We start from the raw sequence: 25,062 nt of genomic DNA, 5'->3' as shown, positions 1-25,062 counted from the left end.
TAGTGAGGTTGTGAATTTTCTAGAAGCTTCTTACCGTATCAGACATTTTTGTCTTTAGGAAAAGGATCGCCCAACAAGCTGTTAATAATGGAGAATTTGTTTGTGTTGACTGTTATTTATTCCTTTTTTGGGACGCAAGGCAGCGCTGGGCCAGACTGGGAGCGTGGACGTGAAAGCCAAGGTAGAATGTAGAACAACTGCGACAGTTTGGTTAGCGCGAACAAGATGTAAGTCGATGATTATTGTCCTAATAACAACGGAAAATGTCAAAGTAGGGTAGGAAAGTCTGGTAAATAACGTACTTTCTCAAATAGTGGTCACCAGTATTTGCAGGAGCAGGCAAAGTACAGAGAGGAAAAACTGTGGCCCAGCGCTGCTACCGTTGCAGATTAGGTAGCATGTGAGTCCCTAACATCATTTACGTTCATGACAGTATATTTATAGATTAGGCAGTGCATGACCAAAAATGACCCTCTATTTTACGCGAAATGAATGGGGAGAGTGAGTACGTTTTGCCTGGCAGCCAGTCAAGATGCTCACTAAAAACACAGCCTTAAACAAAACATTTAAAAAGTCTGCATGGCGTTATGTCACCTAGCGACGCCGCGCAGCGTTCCCACCAGGCAGCGTTCCCGCCACGTAGCGTACGTGGCTGCTTAGCGCTGCATTACATTATTAGCGTCGGCTCACAAAGCATGCCTTTGCGAAGTGACCAGTGTCGCCGAGCATTTTATTGCATTGCGCTTCTTAAAGAAATGAGCCGCAAGTCCAAACAAAGACAGCAGCCCTTTTTTAGTGTGTGTAGTTGCAGAAGGGTGCTCAGTCTAAAGTCCGTTTTGGCAGTAAACAGCAGCGCTTGGTAGGCCATGGATTGAATTTCAATGCGCCAAAATGGACACTCGGGTTGGAAAATGTTCTGAACGTTCTTATTGTATTATTAGATGGGGGGGGGGCCCTTCACGTAATGATCTTTGCTCTGAGTACCATGTTGGAATTGGCCAAATGATGACAATTTAGCACTAGCAGCTTGTATCATATTTGCTGAATGTACCATAGGTGACACAATGACTATGCAAGAAGTATACTGTGTATTTTGGGTTTTGATTTTACTGAGGCTATTGAAATGATGTACACTTCAAGGAAAACAAATGTGGTACGTTGTTGTTTTTTAATAAATTAGGGAAATAAATATCTCTTCTTTTTTATTTGTTTTATACCAATCACTAGAAGTCCGTATGAGTTTGTTCTTCCATGACTCAGCAAATAAAGATTTGCTTTCAACAAAGTCGGAGTTGGCATGGCATGTCCCAAACTAACATTTTAACGCCAAAGGTTGTTAGCATGATAGCTGTCTATTTCCATTCTGATTCCTGTTTGACTCAGTGCAGCTGTGACGTTTATGCAAATATGACAGTGGTCATTGAAGCGTAAATCCTCACAGAACAACAAGCTAGTACGTCGTTGTGCGGGCACTTTTAATCATCCAAGATCTTCCATAAGAATGATGGCTTCAGTTGGCAGCATTTTTATGATCACCTGCATGACAGGTAAGTCTGATCACTTTGTTGAAATATTTTGAAAAAATGTTAAAAAAAAAAAAAAAAAGGTGGCCCTGATTTAAATTTAAAGGTCGAACAATCATATTTATATATTGAAAATGATTGCAAAATGATTGCAAAATTGTGCCTTTTCATTTTTTATGTTCTTTACAATATTGTTTGTTTAGCCTTTTGTGATGTGCTGTGGGGAAGCCCCTTGTGCTCCAAAAGTATAGTATGACCATATATGGCAGTGTAGGGCACATTAGTCACATGATCAAGTCCTGAAATATTTGTTGGGATTGTAAAACATGGCCGCATTCCCATCGTTTACTTACATTAAATAATTGGATACGTTATTGTAAATTCATTATCTGTTTTGAAAGCCAAAGGTGGCTCTTGAGCCCAGATATTGTCCTACTCCTAATATACTGTGTAGGTGGTTACATTATTTATCAATATTTTATTTAGTGTTGTTCTTTAGTATTATTAGTACACCCAACACTTCTCTTCTTTATTCTTTATTGACAGCATCTCTGAATTCACTACCTTCTTTTTGCAGATTTATTCATGTTCAGTGTGCCTCCTGTGTTTAGTGGTCTCCACAGGGCTGAAGGTGGACCGGCCTTGGCTGAGGGTCCAGCTGTCTCACCGAGCCGTGCTGGAGTGCTGCTACTGGACCAGCGCTGTCGACCACCAAACCACTTGGTTCGTGCACGGCCAGCCCACCAACGGCACCGCCATCCCAGTTCCAGTCTCCATGTCAGACCGAGTGAGCTCAGCCTACAGAACATATGCTGAGGTCACCTGCGGGACCCTCACCTTTGGTGAGGTGAAGGTGACCGACGTGGGCCTGTACAGATGTTGGTTCAACGACATTGGTGGCCTCACACCCGGCACCTACCTGCAGGTCTTCGGTAAGTAAGCAGAAAATGTGGTCTTCTTTTGGATTTGGGGTTTATGACGGTATACCTGCTTACTGTAATGCCCTGGCACCAATGCACCTTTCAGCCATTTCTGGGAAGCCATTTTGAGACTTTAGCATACCTACTGTTAGCATTGAAGCCATCTCTGAGTAAGGTGAAGAACACACACACACACACACACACACACACACACACACACACACACACACACACACACACACACACAAAGCAGCGTTAAACCCTTGTAAGACGCAAATCCTGTTACTCCGCATTGTCGCGTCAGTGTTAGTATCCGTATTTGCTTGTCTAGCTAATCTGTATTCTGGTCATTTGCGCAAAGTCTGCACATGTACTGACAAGGCCTTCTCACGGTGGAAAATGCAGCTTTTGGTCCTAATCTGATTAGCTGCTGATGTGAAACAACCTGTGGGGGGGATTACGCCATAACGTCCCTTACTTAACAGTCCGATTATCCATTCATGCAGTTCATAATGTAGACTTTACTTTGCCACTCCAAATAGTTCACTTGCGTAATCAAATTTGAAGCCCATGGGAGAGTCTTTTAACCCGTTTCCCGTGACACTGGTGGTGTTTTTGCTCTCGTGCCATTTTTTTGTGTCGCTGTTCTGACGAAACAGCACCGATACGAAATATGAACATAAGGTTGAGCAGCATTTTCTGGTTTCTTCAAGTTCAGTGTTCTCTATGAAATACACTGACATGAAATAACGGAACAAAGTTGACCCATAGACTCAAAATTTGCCCTATGTGTTTTTGTGTGCATGCAGAGCCGCTGAAGAAAACGATAAACCTCACAGAGAAAACCAAGAACAGCATCCTGATGGCCGAAGGAATCTTACTTCTTCTGTGCCTTCTGGTTCCTTCGATCACGCTCTTTTACAAGGTCGGATTTCTTATGAATTTTCAGCACAACACAACGCAATTCTCAACAGACAAAGCAATTGTGCATTTTTACCCTTCTCCCAGTCCAAGCAACTCCATGAACTGCAGCGGAAGGCAAAGAGGGATGAGAACATTTATCAGGTGGGGAAAGACTACTAGTGGAAGAGTCATTTGCACTAATTGTTTTTGGTAGCGTCACTGATGATGTTAGGTCAGCCGCATGTCATATTATACAATAACAATAAATATTAAGCCACGCGTCAAATTAAAGGCCTGGAGAACTGCTTTCCAAATATGTAGTATATATATTGGTCAGTATTTGTCAGTATGATAAGTACTAGATGTTAACTTTCTTCCCCAGGGCCTCAATCTGGATGACTGTGACAAGGCAGCATACCTCAACCAGGATCTGGTTGCCAACATCCGGGAGGAAATCCAGCCGGAAAACCCATGAATGGAAGTGAAGAAACGAAATGTGTGGGGGGGGGGGGTGCTGTGTAATAGGGGCGGGCTGCTTTTGCAAAGTCGGATCTTTGTTTCCAGTAAGTGTGTGCAATAAGATTGGTCAATGCATTCATTGCTTTTTGTAGCCAATATGGTGCTTAATCTGCTTTTCTGGTTTGTGTGTATTTTTAACCTTTAAAAGACAACTCATTTGCCAAGTGCACAGAATTAGCAGGGCAGGGTGACTAGATGATTCAATGATTCAACAAGTGATTATATCTTGTGAACATTCGAGGGAGTTCCAGGCTTTTTGTTGCTGCTTCCCTGAGGTTTTATTATAATTGTTTTACTATTTTACATTTTATTTTTAAGATGGTAAATCGGTTTTTCACTTTTTTTATGAATAAAGCTCTGTGTTTTTCCCAGTTTTTGTATTTTCAATTACAGTGGAGCCTCGGTTTTTGAACGTCCCGGTTCTCGAACAATTCGGTATTCTAACAAAGAATTCGAGATTATTTTGCTTCGGATGTCGGACGTAATTTGGTTGTCGAACCTTGCGAGATGAGCCGAGAGGACCCGCATGCCAACTGACTCCGTTCGTTATTCTCGCTACTTTGAGGATTGTATTAACCTCTAATCATGCCTCCAAATGAAGCAAGTGGGAGCAGTAAAGCCATTCTCAAACACAAAGACGCTCCTAAACCAATGCGACAGTGAGCGCCCGGCCCGCCCTCTGCGGGCCGTTGCGCGATCGGACCAAATTAAGCTCCCTGCGCACTGAGGTCCACTTCAATTTTGGAAAGTCCATCAGGACTTTAAAAATATTTTCAAAATTTTAGCGACCGCTCTGTCACAATAATGCGACCAGCGCAGTGCAGTTGCGCGGTCGGCGGCGCGCTACGGTTGCGCGTTCGGCGGTGCGCTGCAGTTGCGCGATCGGACAAAATTAAGCTCCCAGCGCACTGAGGTCCACTTAAATTTGGGAAAGTACATCAAGATTTTCAAAATATTTTCTAAATTTCAGCGGCCGCTCTGTCACAGTCATGCGACCAGCGCGGTGCAGTTGCTTGGTTGGCGACGCGCTACGGTTGCGCGTTCGGCGGTGCGCTTCAGTTGCGCGATTGGACAAAAATGCGCAAATGAAAATATGACGGGTTTTTTTGCTTGCAACGGATTCATTTTTTCCCATTATTTGTAATGGGAAACGATGATTCGGAATTCTAAAGATTCACTTCTCGAACAGCCTTCTGGAACGAATTGTTTTCGAAAACCGAGGCTCCACTGTATTTTGAATAAGGTAATTTTTGTATGAGAGGAATCATAATTTCCTTGTGTGTATGTATACATTCATATCCATTATGCTCCGTGACACCAGTTACTCGTCCAAATAAAGGACTGATTTTGATTGGGTGCCGCGCTCTCCCATTGGCTCGAGTGAGGACGGCGTGGGCGGAGCCTCGGTGCCCCGCAAGGCTGGTAAGGGAGACGAGGCGGCGGTGGAGAGTCTTCAACAAGAACTTGAGAGAATGGCGTCAAATAAGAAGAGTGGTGGGAGCGGCAGGTTCGACAAAAGTGTCAACGGGCGACGCTCGACCAGACTTAAAGAGGCTCCAGTGGGTGAGTCGATTTTGTGTGTGTGTGTGTGTGTGGTTTTCTAATGACGTCTCCCCCGAGTCCGCCCATACCGCTTACTTCCAGTCCCATACGACCTTAGCTTAGCTAACCAGAAATTAAGATGTTAGCAGCTTAGCTCCACACATCATAACAAACTGAGTTTGTGATGCTATGAAGGCGTTCTTGTCCTTTATGAGGGAAACATACTTCATCGCCTCACTGTCCTCTGCTCCTTCGTGTTTATGACAGCAAGTATTCCCTCAGCCTTCAGAGTTGCGACGAATCGGTTTATGTTTACTTTTCAGCGTTTTTGTGTCCTTGCTTTCAGCCACTGAGACTGTTGGGACTCGTCTGAGAAGGTACTGTGTATTCAAATAAAATTCCTAGATTTATGTCTCTTTTGTGTTTATGTATGTGTTATTAGCCATAGTGACGTTGCGTGTGACGTCAGTCCACACAGGATATGCGTCGTGACAATTACTTTTGCACGCTTGTCTTGACTGGCACCGTCTGACTACAAAGAAACTCTGCAGGGAGTGGCTCCTTAAGAGGTTTTTGCTCATAGGTGAGTCATTTATTCCAATGGTTGCATGGATGGGGCACAGCAGGAAGGCTGTAAATGCCCCACGGATGTTCTGCCTGTGCTTGTGTCCCAGATCTTGTGCTTTCCTCACCCTCCAACAGTGTGACGGCAAGTCACACTCACAGTCAAAACTCACTTGGTTTTATTCTGATTTAGACGCAATGGAAATAGAACTATAGTATTTATTGAGGGATACATTTCCAGAACCACTTGTGAAAGGCTACAATATAGAGAGCTCATATAAAGGACTGTGAAAATATCTACATTTTAAATCCACTAATATGCTTGAACCAAGTTCCAGAACACCCCCACAGTAGACAAATTCAAATATTTATTTTTCTTATTTGATAGTGTCATACATATCATCCGAAATATATGCATGTGAGCTGCAGGTACTATTTTTGTCCACTTGGGTTCGCCAGACAGCAGTATCTGTGCTGTGACTGAACGTGTCTGACTTTGAATGCAGGCTCAGTTTGACAGCGGTGGCAGACCTGCGTGAAGCTGGCCCCCCACACCACGCAAAATTTAAGGAAAATAGTCTGTTTTGTTTGTGCTTCGTTTGTGCTGGTTTGTGCCGTAAACATTTTCGTTTGTGCTGCAATGGTTTTTTTGAAAGATTATTTTATTGGTCATCCAGAGTTCACCCAGCCCCCCATTTACCTCCAAATGGACCCAAAATGGTACCGTTTGTTTGTGCTGGTTTGTGCTGCAAAAACCTTAGTTTGTGCTGCTACGGTTTCGTAGATATTGCACATTTAGATCTGGGAGGACATCCCACAAGACATCATCCGTCGTCTCATTAGGAGCATGCTGCGACGTTGTCAAGCATGGATACAAGCATGTGGGGGCTACACAAGATATTGAAAAGAGTTTTGAATTGCAGAAATTGAATTTAGGCAAAATGGACGAGCCTGCCACATCATTTTTTCACTTTGATTTTTGCGGTGTCTATATACTGAGCCCTCTGTAGGCTGGAAACTTTTATTTCCATCAAAAGATGTGGCATCCTTTTGTTCCTGAGACATTAAACTGTCCATATCAAGTATAAATATCCAACTTTTGTTTTCACATTGAAATCTGATGCGTTTTCAAAGTGTTCCTTTAATTTCTTTGAGCAGTGTATTTACCTTGTATTCGTTCTGCATCAGTGGCATGAGCTTGAAATACGGTGACGTCATCACTACAAATTAAATGTGTAATATCTGCAAAACCGTAGCAGCACAAACAAACGTTTTTGCGGCACAAACGAAACAAACCATTTTCCTTAAATTTTGCTTGGGGTGGGGTCCAGCTTCACGCAGGTCAGAGGCAGCTGTCTGTTAAGTGGCCAACCCATTACCCACTCTGCTTGTTGAGTGACTCCATGTCATTTGTGGTAAATGGCAGGTTGCGTTGAAAAATACAATATGCCGGATGGGACTGAGTGACAAGTCAAATCTTAACTGGACATGACTCACCTTGACACTTGGCCCTTTGCGCCTTCTTGTCATTTTTGTTGAACGATATGATAGCAAAAGCAAGTGGCGGGCAGAGGAAGAGCGCACCGGGAGGGGGGGCGGAGGCACAGCGTGCTCGTGACCCCTGTCCCATAAATGCAAACAAGCCCAACCTGAACAGGATGCTTGCAACAATGGTCTGCGCACGCAAATCACCAGTGAGACAATTACATCGGAGAGGTAGCCACATTCTTGACTCTTGATAAGACACCTCCCCCTCCCCCATTACACGCAAGTCACGACAAAGTCAACAGGCAGCAGAACAACAAAAACAGACTTTTTTTTTTTTTTTTTTTTTTTATACGGTGCTAGAACTTTTATTAGACTCGTTGCCATAGAAACCAGATTTAATGTGAATGGACCATTTCAGTTTTAGCAAGCTCCCAACTGACCAGTTTGCACTTAAACTAAATGCACATTAAAAAAAAAAAAAAGACTATATTGTATATGTTGAAATGTTGGCGAAATCATGATCTGTTCCAGATCAGAAGTGATGTCGCTATTGAGCTGTTGAATGTCACTCAAGTGTTCGGTCTGGACTGTAACTGTATGTGTTAAAATGTCGGGCGAAATCATGATCATCTCCAGGTCAGAAGTGATGTCGCTGTTGAGTGGGACTCAAAGTGTTTGGTATGGAGCATGACTAAAACATTTGTACAGACTTGGCACAATTTGCTTTTCCTCTTTTGCCTGGTAACTTATGTGAAACAAAACAACTTGTGAAATCAATTTCGAGAGCAGTGATTCTGTTTTTAAAGTCCGGCACATTCAGTTTTAGTTGGCTCTGCTGTCAGGTGACCTTTGAAAGAACTCGTGTTTACCAACAAAGGGTTGGCAACCTGATTCTCAAACGGATTGTCACCTTTTGTTTTGGCTAGCTTCTGCTCTGTATCACACCCCCCCCCTTTTCCACACCATTGGGGTGCAACTTATGACAAAGAAACTGTGCTGGGTTCTCTGTTCTAAGAAAATTAAGTGGACATGTCAGATTTCTTTTGTCGATTTTACAGATCAAATGGATTATCAATCCGCTTTTGTCGACTTTTCAAATCCAAAAGTAATGTTTACATACAGCTGCCATTCACATATTCATATTATTCATATTGTATTTTAATGAACTAATTTAATTTCATTGAATTATCAAATAACATTTTGATAAATTATGATTGATAGCTAGTTGTTGGTGGCCAACAATTCCAGAAGTGAGAACAGAGGGAACGACGCACGCAATAACAGACTGGGAATGTTTTATTGTCTGGACTTTTCATTGTGCCCCGAGGGGGTGAGTCACACAGTCAAAGAGCCAATGGGCAAAAGAATCGTCACACGCAGGCGCTGAAGCGCCGCCGCACTTGTCTGCAGCAGCGCCTTTTAAAGCCGAGCGGCGAGTCGAGTATGTTCAATCTGTGAAGCTTCCGACAACATTTCCAACTCGAGGAAACTAACGAGGCAGCGAGAGTCAAACCGGAAAACTGTCTCTTTGCTCTGGGCCACCTTCCTTCCCTTCCTCCATTTTCCCATCTTTCCATGTCACTCACTCAGTCTTTCTTTTCCACCATGCTCACAAGAGAGGATACAGACAAGGACAGAAGCTTGAACACAGATGCTGGTAAATTCTGTCATCATTTTGTTTTGTGTGCTTCACTAACAAACAGTCATGAAACTGCTTGTGTGTCGTGTCGCTCCATGTGATTAGCCAAAGAGACCTGTATCTTTAAATACCAAACGTTTGGTAACTGGGCTTCAAATGGGTAACCAAGACCAAATATTTGCTAGCACTTTCTTTTGTTGACATCTCCGTGTCACACTTGCGACACGGTGACATCACCAAACTTTCATCTCCAGAGCCTCACATTCTTTTCATGTCTTGCATTTTCTCGACGCTGGCTCAGATGTGTTCTCTCTGCGGTTTACGTATGGAGATTGGCATGTTTATTCCAAATACTTTGCTGGGCCAAGTTGCATCCGGCGCACTTTTCGAGCACTTGACAGTTTGAATCAAGCCGCAAAGGCAGAGCGCTCGATGGAACTCTTGCAATCGACATCATCGGCTTGTGCGGCAGATCTGTTTATGCGCCTGACCTACTCTGGTCGGCGCGGGGGCTGGATGCATTTGGGCTCTGAGTGGGTTGATTTGGAAATGTGCTTTGTGGGCTAATGGCTTTGACTTGTTCACTGTGGCACTGACATGCTGTTTTGAAGATTCTCCACTTCGGTCCCCCCTGAAGCTGTCGGACTAATTTTGTTCCTCTACGCATAATGTATGCATTTACACTCGTTCTTTAGTGCAGCCGCAGTCACATATTCCTTCCCCGGATTCTGCTGAGTCGTGATATTTGCACAAAGAGGTGCTTGGAAGGGAATCGTTGAGACACAGAGCAAAAAAATTGAACAGAAGACTGAAAGGATTTAGAGGAGCAGATTTAATGTTTGCCATCGTCCCGACCGTTTTCCATGTGAAAATGACCAGTAAAAGGGTTTGAAGCACTATCCAGCAATATATATTTTAACCCCCCCCCCCTTCGCAAGAATAGCCTGAAGTTGAATGTAAATGCTGCAAAATGTGTCTCTGTAAAAATGTCACCTTTTGCCTCTTTCCACAGCAACTCCATTTTATTACACTTAGCAAAGCAGTTGCCGACCCAACCGCGTCGAATCCTGCGACTAATCGGCAAGGCCGAAAAACCGCTTAACATTTAAGCGCCCGCAGGGCCCTGACTGCCCTCGATCCCTATCGGAACATTTGAGGCGTCATCGCCGCTTACGCTTGCACAAGAAGGCCTTTTTGCTGACCGCTAAGAATAACCGTTTTCCTCGTGGCGGGTACCTCGGAGGAAACCATATGTCCGGACAAAACATATTTTCATACCTTCATTAAATCGTTTGGGTTAAAATCATTCAATTAAATGCTGTGCTGTTTCTTCGGCTAATTGCGAGACCGTCTGATGGCCAAGCTTGTGGGACCAAATTAGACCCTGTGCAAACATTATACAAGTACTAGTTTAACATTAGGCTGCAAATATTTTTCACGAGGGCGGTATTTTCTACCAGTAGTCACTAGCGGCGGATCACCCCGTTTCCAGAGTTGTGAAAAGCGAACAGCAGCAGGCTCGTTCGTTGCCGCGTTGTCAGCAGAAACGTGACAAACACTCTGGGACTCTTATTATTAATTTGTGCTTGTTTTCACGTTTTGCGTATCAATGATTGGCATTTGTCTTTGATGGCCAAGTCATCAATAACTAGTCGAGTGTGGTTTTACCCGGTGGGTGAATGACACCTTTAGCTTATGGCTAAATAAGATGACTAATTCAAATTGGAGGAGGAAGTTCAAGTTGGGCCTGTGACAAGATCTTGTGTAGCACTCGAAACAAAATGTCATCCCAGGGGCAGATTCTTCAATGAATATCACAAAATGTATTGTTTACCACCAGGACACATTTTTGCATCAAACATCTGCCGATGCTCATGTGGTGGACATTGTCTCTTTGCCTCTCACAGTGATGGACACCACAGCAGTTTTTGTGGCCCTATACAATGTGTGTGAGGAGAATGCCGCCTTCTTCTCTGGCGGGGCCAAAGGCCCGCAAAGCGACGCGGCCCGCCGGCTGGTGGACACCATGAAGCTGATCCAGGAGCACGCCCGCACCCTGGAGCCCGTCATCTCCGGCTTTGCCGCCATCTACCACCATTTTGACTTTGACCCCCACATACCAGCCAACGGCTATCGATCTCTCGTCAAGGTAGGCCCCCTCAAATCATCATTCCACTCGATAAAATGGCAGCTCACTTTCATAAACCTTGCCGCCCAAAAATCTATCTGGAAATTGGAGATCCATTCCTGAATTGTTATGAGCCAAACATTCGTGTGCCAACTGTTAGAGATGTTCCGACTCTAACTTATTGAGCAAGAACCACACAGGAGACAGTATGCCCTTTGAACACTTGCACGTGGAGAATTTGTTCGTCATTGTAGATACAACAATGTCCGAACAAATTCTGCAAGTGGAGAATTTGTTCGTTGCTGTAGACACAGCAATGTCCGAACAAAGTCTGCCGTTGCATTCATGCAAGACAGTATTTATTGAGAGAAGAAGGGTGGGGGTGACAATTTACATGTGTGGTGGCCAAGGTGGGGGTGAAACACCTGGCCTCTGATCACATCATAGCGGGGGATGTTTTACGATGTTGAGTAGACAGAACAACTTTGATTGCGTCTTCTACAATTGGTCAATCAGTGCAAAGGATCTTAGCACTTTGTTCTACTACTTTGTTAAGACAGGACAAGCTTAGGTTAATTATTACTGATTACATTCCAACATAATATGATCAACCTAATCTATTCAACCCTAACACCAACATCCAGACAGGGTTGATACACGCCTCCTTGACCCCGAATACATCCCTAAACAAAAGTGAAATTAAACAATTTCAAAGTGAGATGAATCTGAAAGCTGTTAGCCGATTAATCCGAGGGAGCCTCCAGCTTGGTAACCCGTTGAAGAATTGTTTGGCAGCCCCCGCTTGGCAGGACACGAATTTGTTTCAAGGTCAGCTCGTTTGTTCCCCAAATTGATTTTGTCTTGCAAATGGGGTGAGTACATTTCCTGGTTGGACATGCACTATTTTAACTCCCACAGTTATTGATGGAGCACAGTGACCTTCAGAAGAGACCTTCAGCCAAGCGGCAGGCACATGAATGGCTCCCTCTGTGTACTGCAGTCGAGCCCTCGTGTTCCCACAACGGCCCCGACTAATATGCTCATCGGAACCCCCCATGCACAAGTGTCGCAAATTCAAACGTATCGTTCTAAGTCTCTCAATTGACAGTCTTTGATGTGTGTGTGTCTTTCTTTTTGTAGTCAGACTCAAATTTGTGTGACACCGATGACCGCAGACCTTAGGACCTGTTCCAAAAATACTTACAAAATGAAGAGTTTGTGGCAGGCGCCACTGGCAACATTATGAGAACTTAACTCACACTTGAGGCGATTTCATTTTAATATTCCGAACGCTCCTCCAACTGGATGAGAAGTGAACTGTTCTGAAATGGACTGTAAAGTGTTTGCGTCCTGCTTTGCTGCTGTGCTTTGACGCTGTTCTTTTCACAGCAGCACTCGTAAATTGAAATCTTCCTCCTGGTGTTGGCAGGTGGTGCGTTGCTGCCTTCTCCACATTATCCACAAGGGGCGCTACATCAGCAGCAACCGCCGCAGCATCTTCTTCCGTGTGGCCCACAACGCAGGAGAGATGGAGGCCTACTGCAACGCGCTGTGCCAGCTGCGGGCGTTGCTTTACCTGGCCCGCCGCATGCTGCACGACAACGGCCACGGCGACCTCTTCTTCCACGATGAGAGCGGCCTCAGCGAGAGCTTCGTGCGCGAATACAGCTCCATGCACAAGGGATGCTTCTATGGCCGCTGTCTGGGCTTTCAGGTGCCGTCCTCGTTGAAGGCGTGGGGAAGAACAGATTAATTTTGATAAACGTAAAAAATAAAAAAGTACATTATAAGATGAACTGTTAGTCATTGCTTTCCGTAGGCATAAAAAGCAGGATTACAGAGGAAATCATTCAAAAGAAATTCAACATTTGTTTTGCTTTCAAATTGACTCCATCTTAAACTAGATAGTGTACTGCTAGTGGTCGGCAGCGGAATTACCCCCCTAATGGTACATGTTTGGGAAAATTGAAATAGTTTAATCAAGTGTTGCGTAAGATGTCATCTGTTGTTGTTTTTTTTTTTTTTTGCTTTAGGAATGCGACGCAAAATTGTGACTATGGCATTCAAGGTCCCGATTTTCTGCTTTTGCCCCACCAGTTCACCCCGGCCATCCGTCCGTCTCTACAGACCATCGCCATCGGCCTCGTGGCCTTTGGAGAGAACTACAAGCGCAATCAGTCTGGAATAGGTCAGCACCGTTCTCATTGTCATTCAAGGGTTGTTCTCGCCTCGCCGCTTTCGCGCTCTTCCCTTCTCCCTCACCTCCCCACTCTCTCGCATCTTTGCATGCCACGTATGTGTTGCATGCTCTTTCATCCTTCCGGAATGTCCGGCGCTCGCCTGCAGTTCTCTCCGCATTTTAGAACCTTGTAAACATCTTGTAAACACTAGAAGATCCTTGGGTAGATATTGATATGTACAACGTTAACGCTGAGAGCACTTTGCGCTGGCTAGCTTAGAATTCAGTTCCCCTTGAAATGCTGCATTTGCTGTAATGCGTTCAAATGCCATTGGCAAAAGTCGCATGATTGGGGGCTCTGGTTCATGTTGGTCCCTCATGGAGCAGCTGCCTAAGATAGGACAGCGCACAGCAGATGTGCTTTTTCATTTTATTTCTTTAATAGAAATGACCTTGAGATGTTTGGACACACGGAACGAGAAATATAACGAGAGGCTATTGTATAACCAAACAACAGTTAAAGTACTAATTTTGTACGGCTTTTTTATTGCGGTGTTTAAATGTCTGGCTGCAATTCAACTTGCTCTTTTTTGTGCTCTCTTTTGCCCCAGTGGAGGCAGGAGGTATTGCCCCATATGGTGAGTACCTGTGAACGGAGTCCTCACAGAAAAAAAAAAAAAAAAAAAAAAAAAAAAAAAAACTTGAACATGCCAGTAGTGCTCTTTCATCAAGTACTGTATCATGTCTGTAGAGATTTTCCCTCCCTTCCTTTGATTTGTCAATTCACCCTCATGGAGGCAAAACCCCTCGGGGCAAGGCCATACTCCGAAAAGGTTTTGGTCTCTAAAGTTGCACGAGTCGAGTCGACGTAAAACATCGACGGATCTGAGAGGCTTCTGCAACTATTCTTTGACCTTCAATAATTTTCACTCCCTGCAACACAAGTGTACTAGTTGTTCCTATCCTTTCTATCCCCCTTTTGATTAATTTCACTCCCTGGCCGCCGCGCAAATGAAAATTGCACTGGTGTCGTTTCACATGGGTCGTCCTGGTTTTTGCCCCAGGCGTGGTGGCCAGCTCCATTTTCACGTCGGGCAAGTACGTCATCGACCCAGAGTTGAGGGGGGCTGAGTTTGAGCGCATCACCCAGAATCTTGACATCCATTTCTGGAAGACCTACTGGAATGTCACAGAGACCGAACTGCTATCGGTAAGTGGAGACGGAAGCCCCCCCCAATCCATCCATCCATCCATTTTCTGTACCGCTTTGTCCCTACGGGGGTCGCGGGCGTGCCGGAGCCTATCCCAGCTGTCATCGGGCAGTAGGCGGGGGACACCCTGAACTGGTTACCAGCCAATCACAGGGCACACCGAGACAACAACCATCCGCACGCGCACTCACACCGAAGGACAATTTGGAGTGCTCAATCGGCCTACCAAGCATGTTTTTTGGGATGCGGGAGGAAACCGGAGTGACCGGAGAAAACCCACGAGGAGAACATGCAAACTCCACACAGGGAGGGCCGGAGGTGGAGTTGAACCCTGAATCCTGTGAGGTGGACGTGCTACCCAGTGCGCCCCCCCCCCCCCAATTTATAAATATGGGAAAATTTACAAACCCGGCCCTACTTCAATACTTGGCAAATTCAAGACTGGCTGCATGTTGAGATTATCAAAGAGGAGTTAACTTAAGTTATACCCGTAGGTGGCTAAGTGACTACATATTTGTCTTTAATACTTTTGTGCTTGTTGGGAGATGTTGTCCCGCTATCATTATGCCTTGGTGCCCATTATGATAATAGAGGCGAATTCAATTTATTCTGCGCCGTTTATGATTTATTCATGCCGTTTCTCTTTCCCTCCAGTGAACTCTCTGTGTAACGCACAATCGCCTTTTCTCAATTTGCACTCCTTTTCCTCTCGCTGCCTTGCAGAGTCTGGTCAGCATGACGTCCGTGACAGTCAAGGTGAACCGAGCGCTCTCCGTGCCTCCCATGCCCTTTGACCTCCCGCTGGCAGCCAATCCGCGAGCCTCGGTGACCATACCGCCGCCCTCGGCACACATTGGCACCAACCCTGTCCAGATGAGGCTCATCTCCTACGAGCTGCGGGAAGGACAGGTACCTGTCATGGCGATGGCCGGACGTCACACTGTTATTTGACTTTACAGAGGCTGCTTTTGCACTGCATGCAGAAAAAAAAAGCATGAAATTGGCTCCCCTGAGAGGATTCATCCAAATGTGGCCCACCGCTATTGTGCAGCTATTTTTCTAACAGTAAATAAAACATATCTATTTTTGGTATTTTTGTGTGGCGGCTCGGTAGAACACTGTTTAGCACGACCGCCTTACAGTTAGGAGGGTGCCGGTTCGATTCCACCTCCGGCCCTCCCTGTGTGGAGTTTGTATGTTCTCCCCGTGCCCGCGTGGGATTTCTCCGGGCACTCTGGGTTCCTCCCACATTCCAAAAACATGCTTGGTAGGCCGATTGAGCACTCCAAATTACCCCGAGGTGTGAGTGCGGATGGTTGTTCGTCTCTGTGTGCCCTGCGATAGGCTGGCAACCGGTTCAGGGTGTCCACCGCCTACTCCCCAATGACTGCTGGGATAGGCTCCAGCACGCCCGTGGCCCTTGCAGGAATAAATTGGGACCTAAAATGTATGGCTGGATGGATGGATATTTTTGGTGTAATTTCACCACCAACCACTAAATGGCAGCACACTGCGCATCCTGCCCTATTGTGCTACCCTCAACTGAAGTCCCGAAAGATTGTTTTATTCTTGTGTTCTCTCGCTCCAGGACAGCGAGAGCCTGCTTTCTCTCACCCGCTCTGATGCGGGCGCCATCTCCCTCTCACTGGGGCTGAAGCCCAAGCGGCTGCCGCCGTCCCCCTGCCTTCTCATCCACTTCCACGGCGGAGGCTTTGTGGCTCAGACCTCCAAATCCCATGAGGTACAATTACCAAATAAAAATATAATTTTTCTCACCGAGAAAGATGCAAAGATGAGCGACGTCGCTGCTTGTTCCTCCTCCGTTACACATCAGAGGTGTGTAAGGAACCAAATTGATGAGGTAGACAGGCGCAGGGACAAAGTAACGGGTTGTGACATACAAATGTGCACACCCTCTTCAAAGCGGTTGCTGATTACATGTCCTCCCCATAAAGTTGCTCAGACGGCAGTTGTAGCACCTGCACTGGTCAAGATAGGCCAGATGCTCTGCTCACGTTTGCTCCCTCATGCTGACTGCCATTGAAAATGCATGAATCGCGCTCACTCGCTGCGCCCTTTCTGCAGCGCTAAAGAGTAGATAGATATGTGTTTGAGAGTTTTGTTCTTGGCTGCTAGAACGTGTGTGCACCACAAGGCTTTCTGGAGTCATGTAAAATTAACTAAGCACGCACGTGCACACACACACACACACACACACACACACACACACACACACACACACACACACACACAATCCCTTATCTCCTGTCGAGCCGGCCATTTGTTTTGTTCCCTTGCAGCTCGTGAATGATGCGCTGGCCTGACTGGCAGAGCTGCACATAATCTCTGACACTCACTTCAGCAGTGACAGTTCGCACACACGCACTAGACACTATATTGTACCCGAGCAGCCTCTCAAGAGATCCAGTGCAAGAGCTGTGTTTTTTACAAGATAGGATCGCACAAATATGGTTAACAGTGTCCAAGAAAAGTAAGTTCACGAAACGGAGCAAGTTGTTGTTAGGGAAGAAAAGAGGAGTGTTATTACCAGGTGGTAAAGTCGCATACAACAGAAGGAGCAGCACAACGTCAATTGAATTTGAAAGAAAAAAATACAACAAAAATGGTTTTACTTCCTCATCACGGTAAAATATAACATGAGACATTTTTTATTTTTTAGGCAGGGGAGCTAGAATAGTTTCATGGAATTTCCATTGGGAAATACCATTTGAGATGAATGTTGAAATATTTTTTATTAGACAAAAGAAAAATAAATCCACATACAAGGTAAATTGAATATGTACCGTAATTTTCGGACTATATGTCGCTCCGGAGTATAAGTCGCACCAGCCATAAAATGCACAATAAAGTGAAAAAAAACATATATAAGTTGCACCGAAGTATAAGTCGTACTTTTGGAGCAAATTTATTTGTCAAAATACAACACCAAAAATAGACATGAACCAGCAACAACAGGCTAAACGATACGGTATGCTAACGTGACATATACACAAACGAGGAGTTGAGAACAGGCCTGACGTAACATTCAGAGTTATTCAAGTAAGTATTACATAAATAACACGTTTATCAAACCATCTGTGTCACTCCAATTCATTAAATCCATCGATCGTGCTTTATGTAAACAATGCCGCGTATGCGCCGCATATGCTCACGTCGGACCCGTTGTAAGTTGCATTTCTAATTATTCCACAGACCCATATAACGATATATAAAGTATATTTCAAATAACTATCATATTAAAACCATATTATCAAACCATCTGTGTCACTCCAAATCATTAAATCCTTCAAACTCTTCGTCCTCCGTGTCACTTACAAACAAAGCCGCTAATGATGCCGGTAGTACGTGGGGCCCTCCGTCATCTTCGTCATCCCGTGATCAAATCCTTTGCCCTTTATGTAAACAACCGCCGCGCGGCACGGGTGACGTCACTTGCAGTTCAAATGACAGTAATCCCTTGCTACATTGCGTTTCGTTTATCGCGTTTTCACTACATCGCGGATTTTAGAATTTTGAAAATTTGTGAAAAAAATAAGTCGCCCCCCCCACCCAAACTATGACAAAAAACGCGACTTATAGTCAGAAAATTACGGTACGTATTGTTCTGTTCACGCTTTCCTCTGCTGGCTGCACAAGCTCACTTGAGCGCGCTACGATTAATTATTTTGACAGCAGAACTCTCAAGGTGTCACCGCTGAGTTTCTGTAAGTGCTGAGTCATCACAACGCGACAAGTCCGCTTCCATGACATGCTAAACTTGGAGAGAGAACTTTTGAGCTTGTCCTTTTGAGTTCTCATCAAATGAGGACGTCTTTTGTTGGTGACCGCACTGTGCAGCTCCTCTGTCTAGACCAAGCATGTCCAAAGTCCGGCCTGCGGGCCAATTGCGGCCCATGGTCAAATTTCATCAGGCCCGCAGCCTCTGTGATAAAATCTTTAGTATGTGGCCCGCCGCCATTGTTGACCAGCGCTTTAATACACACGTACCAAAGCTATTTTATATTTATGCCGCAGAAATGTAATCTCGCGCGACCCGGCGTGATTTCACAGCGAGAACATGACTCCAGCTGTCCTGCTATGCGGAGCATGCGCAAGTCAAATGCGGAAATCAACCCGTTGTAAAAGGGTACGCGCGAACCGGCTGCGTGAACCCTGTGTGAAATGTTCATGAGGCGAAAATAATTTTAAACTCATGTAAATTTAAGGTATTTCATACAGTTTGTTCAATGTTATCGTATTTTATGTATTACTTATAACTCCTGTTTAAAATGTTCCTGAGGCGAAAATAATTTTAAACTCATGTAAATTTAAGGTATTTCATACAGTTTGTTCAATGTTATCGGACTCTTCCGATATGAATGAAAGGCAGAATTTGTGTTTTTAGAGTTGTTCACATCTGCCTGAGTGGCTTATATTTGGTTATTTTGTCATTTAAAAAATAAAGACAATTGGGAGAATGAAATTTGTTTTATAACAGTGTTTATTTGGATGAAATTGTAGTTAAAAAAATGTCCGAAAAAACTACTGGCCCCCGGGCCCCTTCACTTTATCAAATCTGGCCCTCCTTGCAAAAAGTTTGGACACCCCTGGTCTAGACAATAAAGCCGGAAAGCAGACACTCCACATCGAAGGGACCGATCAAGTTAAATGCCCCCCTTCCTCTTGTGTTAGCACTCCTATCTTCCTCTCTGCTTTTTCGTGCCAGTTGTTGTTTCTCGTGGCTTCATCAGCACATCTAACGTTCCCTTTGGCTCTTTTTGTGCAGCCCTACCTGAAGAGCTGGTCCCAGGACTTGGGCGTCCCTATTCTATCAGTGGACTACTCCCTGGCCCCCGAGGCCCCTTTTCCGCGGGCCCTGGAGGAGTGCTTCTTTGCGTACTGCTGGGCTTTGCGGAACCACCAGCTGCTCGGTATGTGCAGTACGCTCCCCGCATTCCTATTTTTCCCGACCATCCCTCAGACTAGAGAATCTCAGAACGGATTTTAAAAAGTGTTCTTGATCTGCCCCTTTCCCCGCCAGGCTGGACCGGCGAGAAAGTCTGCCTGGCAGGCGACAGCGCCGGGGGCAACCTGTGCGTGACCACGTCGATGCGGGCAGCCACCTACGGTGTGCGCATGCCAGACGGCCTGGTGGCCACCTACCCAGCCATGCTACTCACCGCCTACGCCTCGCCGTCCCGGCTGCTCAGCCTCATGGACCCCATGGTGCCACTCAGCGTGCTCTCCAGGTGTGTCAGCGCCTACACAGGTGCGTGACCGTCGTACTACCCCACGCTTTGCTTTTCACGTGACTCAACGTGCAGCCAGGTATACTGAGTCCCAGCTTCCACGTAAAATGTTCAACATAAATGTCAGCAGTCATTTTAAAACACAGGTTATTTTTTGTTTTAATACTCACTAAGGAAATTCTCTTGCCCTCACAGGTGTGAAAGAAACTCTTTAGAAAGTGATTATTTTCTTAAATAATTTCTTCCCTTGCAGGAGTCATTCTTGTAAAGCCCGCCCGCCACTTCTCGCTATTTGCATATATATTACTTTGCGACTCTTCTTATTGTGCGTGTAAATAATCGGCAGACGCATTAACATTTTGTTTGACAGGCGGAGGGGGCTGTGGTAATTAATCCTATGTATATTGTCTAGCGTTTGTTTCCCGTCAATAACTGTTATTTGTTTTTATTCCCTCTTGGCTAAAATTGTCTCGAATCATCACATTTATTTCTTTTTTTCTTTTATGACCTTCCCTTGATCCGTAATTGAAGCTTCTCCCTACCTCCAGGTAATGAGCCGCAGACAGAGAAGCAGGTGGAGAAGCTGAGCACACTCACCACAGTGAGGAGGGACACGGCGCTGCTGCTCCGAGACTTCCGGCAGGGCGCGTCCAACTGGATCCACTCTCTCCTGGACTCCAACAGAGGCGCCGACTCGCAACCGCTAGCCGCTGGTAAGCAGGGACTCGGTCACCGGGGGGAGACTTATTGTTGAGAAAATGGGCAAACGGAAAGGGTAGCATACATAAAGTTGTTTTTAGTCACCAGTAAATGACAGTGGGCAGATTTTGGGCTGCCAAAATGTGCAAGTCAAAAAATAATTATCTCCCATCTATGTACACGCAGACACGCACACATCTATTGTGCTGGCCTTTTTGTGTTGCAGCTGATTACATTTGGCCACTTGAGAAGTTACAGGAGCCCGTATTTTTAATTCATATGATTATCTGGACTCAGGGTCTACTTATGGCCTCCCGGTTGTTTTCCACGCTTGTAAATCCATTCATATCAATTCAGCTCACTGCAACACGAGGCCTTCTACACTAATTGTTCATTACCGCCACCATAAATTACCCCCACGATGGCCTAACTAGCTGACTCCTCCTCCGCAGTGGATTGCAAACTCAAAGCGCCGGCAGTTGAATTTGTCTTTTTGCGCCGCCAGACACGGTGAGGACGAGCGTGTCGGAGACGTCCATCTCCTCGCCTCACGTGCACCCGCCGGCGCCATCGGAGCCGGACGACTTCCCGGCCAGGACGTTATCCGCAAAGAGCCAGACGTGCCAGGACCTCAGAACTCATAATTCTGCCTCCCTCTGCCCCGCGTCGCTTGTGTCTGAGCGCGCTGTAGGTCACAACAAGATTTGTTTTGTTTTTACCTCCTGCTTTTCTCTGAAACGAGGCCCTTGCTCAACCTTGAAACCTTAAAGTGACACAAGTTTTTTTTTTTTTTTTTTTCTTCAACAGGCATCCTTGTCTGTGTTGAACTCCTTAACAAACAAGAACTACTTTTTAACAGTTGTACTAAGTTCCTTTTGTTTTCACTTGTCAATCACTTCACTGGTGCTTTTATCTCAAGCAAAATATTTTAGGTTGCATTACCTGACATGTTTCAGCTTGTACTTCCGCCTTCATCAGAGTGTCACTGGTGGGGTTGTGACGCGTCTTTATCAGCTGACGGATGAAGGCGTGGCTCACCTGTCAGATTTGACTGGTGTTGCTCCGAGCGCAGTGGCTCAAAGCCTTTTTAATTTTTTAACAGTCAAATGTCATAACATTCTCCCTTTTGTTGGAAAATATTTTGACATTTTTTCCGGCTTTTTCCCCCCGCTTTTTGATATTCTTATATCGTGTATTGTAATGGTTTTTTTTTTGCATTTCTTTCTATCAACTCTAAAGCCATGTCACTTTTTCCTGCCGTGTCTTCCACAGCCTGAAGAAGTCCACTTCTCCATCTCATCGGACACAAACTCATGTGTGCACAATGACTTGTCTTTGGTGGCCATACCGCCCCCCGATGGCAAGGAGGGCTCTGAGTTCCCAGTGGGCTTTGAGCCACTGCGTTCGGAGCAGCTGTCTGAGATGAAGCTGCTCAGTTCGCCGATGGCCAAGGACCCCTTCTGTTCTCCCCTTCTGGCCCCAGACAGCATGCTGAAGGCTCTGCCACCCGTGCACATCGTGGTAAGCGCCGGGAGAGTGTTGCATGATCTGTGGTCACTGTCTGAGCTGCCATATAGGGGTGGTGCTTCATGAAGTTTTATAAATCTAAACTCAAAACACATACAGCAGCAAATCATTTTGAAAGGGATTTGACTGGTAGCCGACGACATAAACTCCTCTGCAGATTGTCTTTGCGATTTTCAAAATGGCTCCAGTGAGTCAGTGCGATGGCAAATATGGCCGGCACAAAGAAGAGTTTGCCACTTGGCTTCCTTCCGCTCATCCCTTCATTAAGATGCCCTACACGTGTGTCTGCTTGCTTCTCCTCAGGCGTGCGCCCTGGACCCCATGCTGGATGACTCGGTGATGTTCGCCAAGCGCCTGCGGGCCGTCGGGCAGCCCGTCACCATGTGCGTGGTGGACGACCTCCCCCACGGGTTCTTGAGTCTGTCGCAGCTCTCCCAGGAGACGAAGGAGGCGGCCGGCATCTGCGCTGAGCGCATCCGCGCCGTCTTTGCGCAGAAGGAGGTGCCACCGCCCGAGCCGCGCAAGCACCGCAAGCTGGAACGAACCGATAGGGGTGATGGCGCTGCCCTGTTTGTCCAAGGTGAGCCAGGCTCGGGGCTCGGGGCTAAAATGGCCGAAGAAGACAGCTTTGTCTCAATCACCCAAAGTGATGTGGAGGGCGTCGGAGCTTAACAAAGATGTATTTGGGCAAGCACAATGAGGAAGTAAGCCTCCCTCTGCTTTTCATTACTTGACGGGACTGCCATTTTGCATCCATTATATGGCGGGTGTCATACACTTTCAAGGAAAGAAATTTTAAGATCGCAACCCAGATCAGTTGTTCATGGATCAAAACCGTCTGGGCGTATCAGATAAGACGCTCCTCTGCAGTATTATTGCGATCCAAACGGCCCCTGCTGTCCCTCGGCAGAATGTCTCAGCGCACACTTAAGAGCACCACGTTGTGCTCTCCATTACGCCGTCAATACGGCTCACTTTGTTGACACTAGCGCTGTTGACTCGCAGCCCAAATCCGATTATCCAAAGAAGAGACCCTAAACAGATGCCGCACTGCACATTTCTTTCCTGGTGGACTTTTTTTTTTTTTTTTTTAAATTAGATTTTTTTTTTTTAAACAGTCTTTGCTGTCATGTCCTCGGCCGTTCTTGTTCTGTTTCCACCCATATTCGCTGATGTAGCGTTGTGTAGCATTGAACTGTAATTACGTGCCCTTGATTCAGCCATGTCAGCGTGCTCGGTGCTTGTTGAGGAATAGTTGCTGTGGACAATTTTTTTTTGTTGCTGCAAATAACGGGCGGATCGGCGAATGGCTTCACCAACAGCCATCTCTATGGTGAAGATACACAAATAATTTGCTCCTTGTGAGACTGTTTGGGTTCAATTTATTGCTGTCAACATATGGTGGAATATTGCTGTCCTTTCAACATGACGCTGTTGCTCCACAGAGCGTCCCAACCCGTTGTTTAATTCTCATTCCACAAAGACAGTATTCATTAGAGTGCCGTGTTGTGACGAGTGCCGGCACTTGCGATGCATCCTTGCTTTCAAAATATTTGGGTTTAGTTCTCCGTTCAGGCCTTGAGGAGCACTTTGTATTTTCCAAAATCCTCCCCTGAGCGGGATTATGCAGCAGCAGAGTCGGACGGGTGGATTAGCGGCGTGTCTTTCTCGCCACATTTTTGCTGTCAGACGGATGAAGAAAAGCCAGAAGCCAGAAGATGGCCGAGCTCCACTTTGCTCTCTCTGCACTTTTGCTCTCGTTTGTATGGTTGTGTTCACTTTTGTGTTCTTGTTTTCGCCGATGCGTAGAAGACGGCATCAAGTGCCAGCAACCCGAAAGCCCAACTGACACTTTGAGCATCTGCTGATTGTCTTAATGTCCAAACATTTTTTACTGTCCAAATATTCTGGACTTTTGCTGTCTTGTCTTTTTGTCCAAACATTTTTTTCTGTCCTCTGGACTGTTGCTGTCAATGTGATGCGGCTGCTCCACAGACCGCCGCAGCCTGTCGTCACGACGACATGCTGCCTCAATCAGTGTTCTCTTGTTGAAGTTTTTTTCAACATTGGTCTGTCAAACTAGTAAAAACTAAACTAAGCGTAGTCACCAATAACTTTGATTAAGGATCAGTAAACTCATGTCTGAGTTTTTTTTTCAAAAATATTTACAGATGGATTACCTTTACCTTGCTGGCACACTCTCGAAAAAGAGAGCATACCGTTATTGCCTGAAAGACAGCCAGTTTGACTGCCACCATTCAGGTTCGGTCACAGGATTTGGATTTCGGTCATTTGCGTGTTGATTGATCTTAGAATTCAGAACCAAAGACTGTATGCTGCAATCCTGAGACCATATATATTGTTCATCTGTTCTCTGGTCAAAACAGCTGCTAGTTGACTTGATTTACTTTGAATAGGATCATGCTGTAAAAATGCTAATGAGCTGGAGTTAAAACAAGCCACAGAGTGGAAACAACACTGCATCTCCTCAAGGAAAACATAAGAGCAAACCTGTGAATTGAAATGAGAAGTCGAATGTATTCTTATCCTTGTTAGGATCCCTGTAGATATTTTTATGTAAAGAGCTGTTTCTCAAATGGGATTGCTTGAAATTGTATAATTGCAGGTTCATAGTCTCAGACTATAATGTGTTTTTACAGGTGGTTAAATACATAAATATGCTATATATTTTGCATATTTTTTTTACGTAAAAACAAATCCAAAGTTTGGAATTATAATTAGACTTGAACAATGAAGGCACCACAATGCTCTGAAAATGATTGCAACCCAAGATCTTGCCAATAAAGAACCAACTGTTACTCCACTTCTTTGTTTTCCTTGCTCAACGACGGACCTCTTGAACAAAAAGCAACATGATGCAACCATATTTTTTCTTTTCCAACCGAATTCCCTCACAAAATGTGAAACAATTTCCTACCCTATTTTCATATGTGAATAATTAAATTGTGTG

The 25,062-nt window shown here is 45.3% G+C and overlaps 2 protein-coding genes across 8 annotated transcripts; both read left to right on the top strand.

The window, feature by feature from the left end:
- Positions 1-1,445: 1,445 nt before the first annotated feature.
- Positions 1,446-3,849, top strand: cd79a (CD79a molecule, immunoglobulin-associated alpha). Its single transcript, XM_085917636.1, has 5 exons — positions 1,446-1,547; positions 2,135-2,455; positions 3,253-3,368; positions 3,452-3,508; positions 3,729-3,849. Exons 1-5 carry the CDS (start codon positions 1,502-1,504, stop codon positions 3,819-3,821), a joined length of 633 nt encoding a protein of 210 aa, XP_085773762.1. The 5' UTR covers positions 1,446-1,501; the 3' UTR covers positions 3,822-3,849.
- A 1,431-nt stretch (positions 3,850-5,280) lies between these two features.
- Positions 5,281-24,909, top strand: lipeb (lipase, hormone-sensitive b). Of its 7 annotated transcripts, none has more exons than XM_085918004.1 (14): positions 6,001-7,687; positions 11,006-11,247; positions 12,656-12,940; positions 13,324-13,414; positions 14,017-14,043; positions 14,470-14,615; positions 15,340-15,525; positions 16,205-16,357; positions 19,403-19,547; positions 19,658-19,885; positions 20,414-20,578; positions 21,070-21,251; positions 21,837-22,085; positions 22,395-24,909. In XM_085918004.1, the coding sequence occupies exons 1-14, from the start codon at positions 7,516-7,518 to the stop codon at positions 22,761-22,763; spliced, it is 2,640 nt and encodes an 879-aa protein (XP_085774130.1). In that variant the 5' UTR covers positions 6,001-7,515; the 3' UTR covers positions 22,764-24,909. The 7 variants fall into 7 exon arrangements, with proteins under 7 accessions (XP_085774133.1, XP_085774130.1, XP_085774136.1 ...); XM_085918010.1 differs by having other exon boundaries at positions 12,145-12,940; XM_085918006.1 differs by lacking the exon at positions 6,001-7,687 and adding an exon at positions 7,714-9,116.
- The last annotated feature ends 153 nt before the right edge of the window (positions 24,910-25,062 follow it).

The sequence above is a fragment of the Syngnathus leptorhynchus genome, chromosome 8, assembly GCF_054491065.1.
Source record: "Syngnathus leptorhynchus isolate UIUO chromosome 8, UIUO_Slep, whole genome shotgun sequence".
In the NCBI taxonomy this organism is placed as follows: Eukaryota; Metazoa; Chordata; class Actinopteri; order Syngnathiformes; family Syngnathidae; genus Syngnathus; species Syngnathus leptorhynchus.
The sequence above is the reverse complement of the archived record's forward strand: the minus strand, read 5'-3'. Positions and strand labels throughout refer to the sequence as shown.